Source organism: Magallana gigas, chromosome 7, assembly GCF_963853765.1.
Source record: "Magallana gigas chromosome 7, xbMagGiga1.1, whole genome shotgun sequence".
Taxonomy (NCBI): domain Eukaryota; kingdom Metazoa; phylum Mollusca; class Bivalvia; order Ostreida; family Ostreidae; genus Magallana; species Magallana gigas.
This window is the reverse complement of record NC_088859.1, coordinates 13824592-13834827: the sequence shown is the minus strand read 5'-3', so window position 1 is coordinate 13834827 and position 10236 is coordinate 13824592. Positions and strand designations below refer to the sequence as shown.

The 10236-nt window shown below is 33.3% G+C and overlaps 1 protein-coding gene across 1 annotated transcript; it reads right to left on the bottom strand.

The window, feature by feature from the left end:
* Positions 1–1869: 1869 nt before the first annotated feature.
* On the bottom strand, positions 1870–9709 carry LOC117684618 (G-protein coupled receptor-associated protein LMBRD2). The gene is made up of 13 exons (XM_034457421.2): positions 9556–9709; positions 8938–9154; positions 8437–8699; positions 8172–8339; positions 7743–7953; positions 7498–7572; positions 7008–7305; positions 6422–6603; positions 6008–6141; positions 5452–5560; positions 5078–5279; positions 4688–4795; positions 1870–4544 (listed from the first exon to the last, which is right to left on the bottom strand). The coding sequence occupies exons 2-13, from the start codon at positions 9109–9111 to the stop codon at positions 4315–4317; spliced, it is 2154 nt and encodes a 717-aa protein (XP_034313312.2). The 5' UTR covers positions 9112–9154; positions 9556–9709; the 3' UTR covers positions 1870–4314.
* Positions 9710–10236: the final 527 nt, after the last annotated feature.

The following is a 10236-nucleotide window of genomic DNA, read 5'->3' as shown; positions in this document are numbered from 1 at the left end:
TGAATGTCTTAATTTTAGAGAATTTTTTAATTGCTTTTATATAGATATGGCGTGAATTCTATGGCGAACCGTACGCGCATAATTTACGTGCATGTAACAATTTGTTGTGTTACCCGTTGCTAAGTGTGTTGCTAGCGCTGAGGGTAATAGAACGGATTGTCAACTGCGTCTAAACCAATCAGATTTCAGTATTTACCATGAAAGTATAATAACAGAATTTATAACGTGATATAATGCAATATCATATCATAATATGCAATATTATATGATATATACAAAAAGTATGATATATCAAATTGTATTATATAATTTTTTTACAATATAATATTATTTGATAAATATTGTCTCATATAATAGTGTATCATATCATACAATACTGTATTATAGAAATCATGTTATATCATGTTAACAACAAACACAGAAATCATGTTATATCCTTTAACAACAAACACAGTTATCAAGCAAATTTGAGTGAGGTAGGAGTTTTTTTAGCAGTCTTGCTAATGGAGATTGGGCTCTTTATCTGAAGCTACATCTATGATTCATTTATATAATAGTTCGATCAACCATGTAGGTTTGAAATAGTATTATTATCTATTAAAAATATGACATGTTCCAAAAAACTAAACCTCCTCCAGCATCTGAAACCTATGACTCTGATTCAGCATCCTTGCCTGGTGAGTGCATCAGAATCACAAGATGCATCATCTATTCAAATTTGATAAAGACTGAACCAATAATAATTAAGACTTGTCTATCAAAGGGCACCTGCTCTAGAAACTTTTAACCAGCTCAAAAACCTAAACCTCATCCAGCATCCAAAACTTATGGCTCAGATTCAGCATTCGAGCCTGTCAAAAGCATAAGTGTTATAAGACACACCATCCATGCAAGTTTGGTGACGTTAGGACCAGTAATAACTAAGATATAATCGTCAGAGGGCACCTGCTCCATAAAATTTAACCAGCTCAAAAAATCTTAACCTTATCCGAAACCTATGACTTAGATGCAGCATTCAAGCCTGTCAAGTGCATTAGTTTCATAAGACGCACAATCCATGCAAGTTTTGTGAAGTTAGGACCAGTAGTAACTTAGACATGGCCATCAAAGGGCACCTGCTCCAAAAACTTTAACCTGCTCCAAAAACCTTAATCTCCTCAAGCATCTGATATTCATGGCCCATTGTCATCATCAAGTCCATAAGTAGGTCCAGATGCATCACTCAATGAAGTTTGGTGAAGATAGGACAAGTACGGTAATAATCTAGATACAAGACTTGCAACAAAAACCTTAACCAGGCCCGTACGCCGATGACGACACTGGGGATTTAGCATAAGCTTCCCCTGACTTCCGTCTCAGTGAGGTAAAAACACTCCCATTTAATCCAGCCACTGAATATCATACAAAACTTGCCTATAAGGAAGTTCTTGGAACATGACATTCAGTTCTTTTTATAACTGAGATTCTTTACAATCAATTGTTTACCGGCTAAGAAAGATACAGGGGTGGAAAAAATATATAACTGCCTTATAACAAAGATTTCATTATAGATGAGTGTAATATACACAAGCTTCTCTTGCAACACACCTCTCAAATGTAAAGGGTTTTGTCATCTTTGGCACTTTGCCAGCGGAGTTCAACATGATGGTGTTGCATATGCTAACCAATAACCAACCAATTGCCAATGACATTGCCCACTTTTTTTTTCAAGAGTTTCTGTATGCTAACCAATAACAACCAATAGCCAATGACATTGCCCACTTTTTTTTCAAGAGTTTCTGTATGCTAACCAATAACAACCAATAGCCAATGACATTGCCCACTTTTTTCAGAGTTTATGCATGTTAACCAATAACAACCAATAGCCAATGACATTGCCCACTTTTTTTCCAGAGTTTATTGCCACAACAGTAAGTACAGTGATTCAGAAGTGGAAGTACACATTGATAATAAATAATTCAAGATACATTAATATAAACAGATACACACAGAACTAACAGATCATCATATTTTGGCATCTACATGTGAAGTTCACCTATTATTAAAACAAAGCCACTAGGGGCTGTGTGCATGTGTAAGTATTGAAGTCTTATTTTATGTGCAGAGAATTTGAATTCACACAATACGTGTAATTAAGGCAAGATATGTACCATATTTTCTAACATCATGTCACTGCATATTTTAATCTCCTGTGAAAAATAGTGCTGTAATTTAAGAGATACATTTGCAAGAAATGTGGAATGTTTTCAAGGTCACCTGTATTATGAAACATACTTGGAAATATTTGTGCAATCATAAGTCAAAGTGGTATGGAACACCTGTCGATGTTAATGTGGATAAAAGTACACTATAATCAAAATACTTTCACCATTTTAGAATTTTCAAAATTTACAATATTTGGCAATAAAATAAGTTTAAGAAATTTTTAGAAAGGTAAAAATTTTAAAAGGCCCAGTGAGATTCAAACTCACGACTTACAGATTTATAGTTAATGCTCTAACCCATTGTGCTACTCTGTAAGATAACATTTTGGGAGAGAAAATATAAAAACATACTTATGGTAATTTTATTTTTCATTTCAATAGAGGGAATAAGTTACAATATGAAGGTGTTCCGTACCAACTTAACAGTGACATAAGGACAATCTTACGAAATGCATAAATATTCATGAAGAGTGTTACCTACGGTAATTTAAATTACCATATTCAGTAGTGCTTTTGAATATTATGCTAAAGATGAAAAGCTAACATTATATAAACGAATACACATGTATTAAAGCACTGTAATTTTTCTGGATTTCGTTCAAAAAGATATGGAACAAAATGTCATGTTTCCCTACAACTACAAACCCAATAAGGTAAATATTGTAACCATCATATTGCTTGGAAATTAAAACCTGGAGAATACAGGTACAAAGTATTAGTACAGTATATTACACCCCACTTACTGATACTATTTTACAGCTTGTAGTACAGATCAATTGATTATCAATAGGTTATAATGTCATACGTATGTTTATAATGATTGATATCTCTTACTCTGCTTAATACATATATAATGAATACATTTTATAAGTGTATCATTCAGATATACAAATACTTTTATTATTATATTAATGAATTATTATCAATTTAACATAATTATTATATATTAATTTTTAACTTAAATAGATGAATATTTAAATCATGGTTTCTGATATAGACACACAATTTTACAAATACAAGGGCATATACATGCATAATAAATTAGTTTTTAGAAAGACTTTGTGTTAAACGTTTGTAACATTAAACATATGTAAAAAAAAAAATGAGTATAAGTCATAAGACTGACAAATATAATGCCAGGAGAAACAGTCAATTAATATTCATTATCCATTGTATAAATATTAAAAGTACATAAATTTCATACAAATCTGATCAAAGTCAATTTTGAAATGCTCATGATATGTTGTTTACAGTTCATATTTTTAAATAATAGACTCAGTATAATTTCATATAGTTGTAATACACTAAATCAAACTTGTTCTGAGTCTTTGACGAAAATACCCTAGGACACTAAGCCCATGTATGATCACTTTCATGTATGATACATATATAATTTTAAAATATGTTGACATTCACAACCAATGTAGGTAAAAAATCTTATTTTATCACGGCGTCTAACATGGAATGTAATAAACTGAGCTGAATTTGTCGCAGTATTTAAACAACTATCATACTTGCATCGTTTTTTATTATCATGGTCATCCAATTCTCCTGACTTCCTTGTATTCTACACTTTTACCACTAATGTACCTGCATGAACATCGCTTGCATACAATTCAACCAAGTGATTCCCTAGTTGTTTTTCAAGCCATCAAAAAACAAATACTTTCTTTAATTTTCTACTACAATTAATACTTAAAATATGATTGTAATTCATAAACAACATTTCATTGACTAGATTGAAGAATCTGGCACAGGTCTCTTAATGCTACTCAGTCACAAATTAATCCATTAGAGATATTCAAATTATCACTTAAATCTGATATATATAACCTTAAACTTGATTGGAAAACTTTTAAGATACAAGTAATTGCTCCAAGATTCTCCCCATATTTCATCCCTCTTTGTCAACAATAATTCCACTAGTCAACCATTAAATAACAGCTACTTCTAACTATTAGTACGGTACATGGAAGAAAAAATCATCCCCGATGACTATCTCCCTTATAATGGAATCCGTTCCTTGCATCTATTGAGGGACCTTCCTCCCGTCGTCGATGTTTGACCATATTTTGATACACAGAACTTAAAGTTTCCATTTGTTTGTCCATCAAACATCATCAAATATTCCTCTGGGTGGAGCATTGGATGTCCTGGACCCAAATCTGTTGGATCTGAGGGTAGAGGACCGTTGATATCCTTGTGAAAAGTCAGTATCAGCTGCACTGGACAGCTCACCAGTGTAATCGATGGGCTCTGCCTCCTTCAAGAGTTCTGTTTTATCATTTTCATCAGGGCTCCTTGCCACAGTCTCTTTCTCCCTTGCTCTTTCTCTGTCAGCTGAAATACAAAAGGAGGCAATATGAAAACTATGTGTTTGTCATTTTTTTATGCAGTTGCCTTTGAAGAATTACATGAATACAATAATGGATATAGCTTTCAGTGCAAGATTCAGAGTCCAAAATCAACATTAGAAGGCATACTTCTTGGACCAATTACTCGGTCCGATGAACGCGAGGTTGCTCCGAATTTCTCTGTCCATTCTCGCCTCCTCTCTGCGCTATCAAGCTTTCTGTCTCTGTTTCTTTTTTCTGAAATATTTGAAAGTTAAATGTAAGCTGTTGACATTACTACGGTACATGCATTTATCATGATATTCACACATGCTATTTATAAAAGTATTTTCTTATTACTGGTTGCTTGAAGGTAGACCTAACACCAAGTATTAAAAGTGTCCTTAAAGAGGTTCAAGTTCAACACAATTTAACTGCTTTATTACAAATATGGTAGAAACTCTACCGGTAGTAATAAATCATTGAAAATATGCATTACCATTACATTACGTAAAGAGTTTTTATTAATTAATCAATTACCTCGCTGTACAATCTGCCGTCCTTCGTCTACTAACTCCTGTGTCATGTCATCATCCCCAATAAACTGCTGGACCCCAAGGAAGTGTAGAATGCGACTCCCCAGGCTGAAGAATGTACAGATACACAGCAGGACCAGGATGATGGGGAAGTAAATATTGAAGCCATCAGAAATGAATGATATCACATCCATGTGTCCCATGATCTGGAAAAAAAAAGCAAGAGGTTTCTACTTAAACATTGATAAGATCATTTTTTTTCTGTCTATTTTTACAGTGTTCAATAAGGAAGAGAGGAAAGGATGTTACAAAATCTAAAGATTTTACAGATTTTAAGTTCATGATTTTGATTCATTCACAATATGGTGTTAATTTCACCTTTGTATAAGAAGTTTCTTCTATATTATCTTCCTTGGTTATGTGGCTGTCAAGATGAATCAAGCCCAGGAAATTCAGACACATGGGTGGGGTCAATCGACACAGCATCCTGCAAACATAAGATCCTTTGTCATCAACTTCAATAATATCGACTTCTTCTAACTACCGGTACATGCTTAGAAAAAGGGTACATATATCTAAACAGTTTCATATATGACATGTTAATTCTATGTTTAGGAAATTATTTGAAACATATAATTTCATAGCCTTTATTGTATTATGCAGTTGCAAATGCGCAATTCGTAACAAGCTGCTTCAATTAATTAAGTTAACATAATGACCTGCATTGCTTTATGATCATACCATAGGCTTTATCAAAAGTACATCACTGCAAACAAGGAGCTGGTAATTGTCTTACTACTATTTTGACACAAGCAGATGCTTTACCATGACTAAAGGTTTCATAAAGTAAACATTTCTCAAGAAGAAAATAAATTTTGATCATCAGTCAACCAGTGGCTTGGTTTAAGGAGAAATTTCTCATTATGTGACCTACATGCCAGTAAACATGAGGCTGAACTCGTCCGTCTGGTGATGAGGGGCAATATAGTACAGGTTCAGTATTCGGATCTGGAATATGCTGTAGTACGCACAGAAGCAGAGGTAGGCTATAGTCAAAATGGAGGACAACTGAAAGCAAACACATTGCAACCCGTTATCAAGCAAGAAAAACAATATAAAGACTAAAGATGCCATCACTGAGAAAAAATTCAATCCTTTTAGTAAGAAGCAAGAAACACTGGGGATTTAACAGAGTTATTAGTTCTCATTTTCAAATATATGCCATGTAAAAAACTAGTTCTCCAAGATAAAGATTCTCAATAATCAAATATTTCTTGATAAAGATTAAGACATGGAGAAATACATTTTAAACACATTGTCATTAGAAACACACTTTATCTTTTAATACCTCAATAAATACATAGTCATAGTTGTGTTTAGCAGCATTGATGAAAACAGCAAACAGGGACAGGATGGGGTCCTTGACAAAGAACAGACACTCCGACCACACCACCATAAATGTCACCACCGCTAGTATCACACCACACACCCGCATCACCCAGAAGTAAACCTTGCACCGCCAGTACCACTCTGAAATGACAAAAAATTCCTTCTCCTTCATGATTCCATCAACATTATCAGTAATATGACTGTAGATTGTAAAAAAGAAAAATTCCTTCTTCATTATCATTGTTAATGACTGTTGATATACAATTCTGAACTCTATCAAGACACATTTATTAATAAATAAGCTACAAAATAGAAAATGTACTCAACATTAAAAACTAGAAAATATTACAGAAATGCAATAACAGAGGAGATTTTTTTTGGTAAATGTTTACCTATGAATTGTTCAATAACTATTGAATCATACACTAAACAACATTTATCTACTTAATATTACATTTAATGGAAAGTTAAAGCTTTAAACTTGACTCAGTAAGTGCCCAAAGTGTAGGCGATTTGAATCAGCATGTTGACACTCTGTAACATACCAATCTCAGGTGTGTAGAATACTCGTACAAATGCTGGCATCATGGAGGAGGAATGCTGGGACCTTTGGAATTTGGTAATTGAACTCTGCTCGTTCCTTTCCACATCTTCCAAATCAATGGCTTTCTGCATCAGCGAATTCCATTGAGCATGAGTTCGATGATGATTTTGTGAGTCCTGAATGACTCGCTTATGAAGTCTCACAAGCGTTTTTTCACTAGGAATGTCAATACTACTCCTGTTGTAATCTTCATAGTCGTCGTTATTTTGTGGTACTGCGTGCCGCATTGTCTCTGGACACTGCACAAAGAACAAACATTGATCGAGTTAAAAACAATGCAGTCAATTTGTCAGAACTTGGTATTTACTTTCAATATCTATAATCAGCTAAATAATTTGATACCAGGTTTTAATTCATAGGTCTTTATTTCATATATCACAGTATGAGTGTATATCCACTATAGTTCATTACAAAATCGTTAATATTCTTACCTTTAGTAAAATTGTATCAATATGCTTCCTCAAAGGATGGTTATATTTAATTTTTTCTGAAACTTTTTTAATCTCCTAAACAAAAAGAAAGAATGTGTACATGCATCAGATAAAATTTATGCATTTATCTAAGAAATCTTACAAGTTTTATAATATAAAAACAAAAAAATATTATTTACAATGTATTTTCATCTAATTTATAAAACAATTTCACTTGTTTATTACCAAGAGCAATTAGAACTCACATCTAAGACATCTTCTAAAGCTTCATCAGCCTCTGTCTTCTCGGTGCTGAGTTTGGAGATCTTGAAGTAAGTCTTGGACAGGACAAAGCCTTTCTTGGAGCTGTTATAGACTGACCTTGGAACTTCCACCAGACCATAGCCAAGCAACAGAATCAACAAAAACAAGCCCCATGTGTTGCTGGCAGTAATTCCTATTACTTTTAATCTTTCTCTGATGTTGGAAATAGAAACAAAGGATTAATTGGCAAAATACAAATCATCGTGAAAGTCAATTCAAATTGTTTTTGCTTAATGTTAATAACAAGATTTCTTTCAATATCTGTTATAAAGGAGAAATGATTATTTTCTTTCATTTTCAGTTGAATATAAAAAAGAAATAGTGTATCTACAGATTCAACAAAGAAGATAGTAAGAGAACAATATGCTTACGCATCAACTTGTAAATCTGCTTTAGCAACTACATAAATTAAGATCACTCCAAATATAAGTAGATATGAGCCATAATATATGGCATTTTCTATCAACGCTGTTTTAATCTTTCCAGCCACAGTGAAATCTCCCGCGGTAGAGTAGGACTGCATGATTGGCAAAATTATCCTGAAAAACAGGAGAATAGGGTAAATCGGGCACTTACATAGACAATGCTGCATACAAGTTACACATTTTCTATAAATCATTTTATATCTATACATACCAAGTTAAGAGTTGTGATGTCCAATACACAACCTGCCAGAGAGTAGGAAGTACATTCTCTGGTACATGACTCAGCGGAACTTGACATAAAGGTACAGGGACGTTATTGAGACCCTGTAGAGGGGGTGTAGAGGGTACTATAGAAGAGAGTATCGTGCTTGTGTCCGATGTGTTTGTGACATTTACTGGTTTCAAAGTTGTTGTTGTAGTTGTTGTAGTCAGAATCTTTGGGGCTTTGTCTTGTAAGCATTGCCGGTAAAATGTCTGCAGTAAAACAAAACACAGAATGAAATTATTAAGGAAACATATATAGATACATGTATATCATTTTCATCTATCATTTAATTGCTAAGTTGATTTGGGGGTTTTTTCACGACAAAAAATATGTAACAAGTAATAAAACAAATTATTAATTGTTCATTGTAAATAAATTAATATTTAAAACCAAAAAACAAAAAGACTTATGAATGACAATAACCAATAGATTAAACAGTTTACTTACTGAAGAAACGTCCAGTGGAAGTACAAAGATGATGAGGAATGAAAAATACCAAGAAATGAAAGTTGTCAGTGTGGTCAAGATATTTTGCTTTCTGAGATCTCCATAGCGATGTAACAGGAATGCTGCCAGGCAGCAAGTACAAATTATTTCGACAACCAATGGACCGGCACTCATCCTGAACGCACTTTAACTTTAAGATGAATAAAACATCAAGGTCCTGTAATGATCATACACACACATGCTACATGATTATACCACATTCATAAATGTACAACCTTTAACAATAAAATAATAAAATCTTATTCTAATCGAAATTTGAAGAAACATAATTTTGGGACCCTCATAATTTGTTCAATCAAAGTATGATGCTAATAAGAATTCATTATTCTGCATCATCATCCAACGTGCATTACTTTTTAATTGGTAACCACTTGTTCGGAGTATATATATATAAATATACACGATAACTAAATGTAAACTAATTTTTAGCTAACGGTATATAACATAGGCAGTGGGTCACACAAAATTAAGAATAATTTAATATCAGAAATATTTGAAATAAACATCATACTGTACGCAGCTGTTCAACATTGCAAATGTGCATCAACTGTTTCTTACCGTTAGTCTAAATATCGAACACTAGAGTAAATATAGGGTGATTTTACTAATGAAATCATCAATAATTCTCATCTTTTTGGATTTGGCAGCTGACATAATGACGTGTCTAGATAACTCGTACAGAGAAAAGCGCTGGGTAAAACTAGGTTATTGGATCGGGATCGACATCTCTTGTAGGAGCAGACGTCCACTTAAAAAATCGGGGGTTTTCAGAAATAAGAAACAAAGAGGATTTGAGTAACAGTACAGACATCGCTAAAGCAAATATCATGTAACTCATTGCCCATGTGAATAAACGGAATATATTGATGCGCATTTATAAATATCATGGAAACGTAAAACGATAAACAAATATGATAGGCCCACAGGGGCTCGTCACGAAGTTTTTTCAACCTTTTATATATACCACCTCTATACTATAAAATGTATTTTATAGTATAGAGGTGGTATATATAAAACGTTTTATATATACCACCTCTATACTATAAAATACATTTTATAGTATAGAGGTGGTATATATAAAAGGTTGAAAAAACTTCGTGACGAGCCCATGTGCCGCAAGCGTAAACTGTTACGTTGCAGTTAACAGCGTTCAACGTTTGTGACTTCATAATAGAACTCGTCATTTTAACCTCTGAGTACCCTGTGTGCATTACAGTGTTATAAATGCCATAGCTTTCA

Coding starts and splice junctions, on each gene's coding strand:
- LOC117684618 (XM_034457421.2), bottom strand. CDS start 9,111: ATGAGTGCCGGTCCATTGGTTGTCGAAATAATTTGTACTTGCTGCCTG. Junction 5,561..6,007: donor AGCCTCATGTTTACTGGCAT/GTAGGTCACATA, acceptor TTATGTTTGCAG/GATGCTGTGTCGATTGACCC. Junction 5,280..5,451: donor AAGAAACTTCTTATACAAAG/GTGAAATTAACA, acceptor TTTTTTTTCCAG/ATCATGGGACACATGGATGT.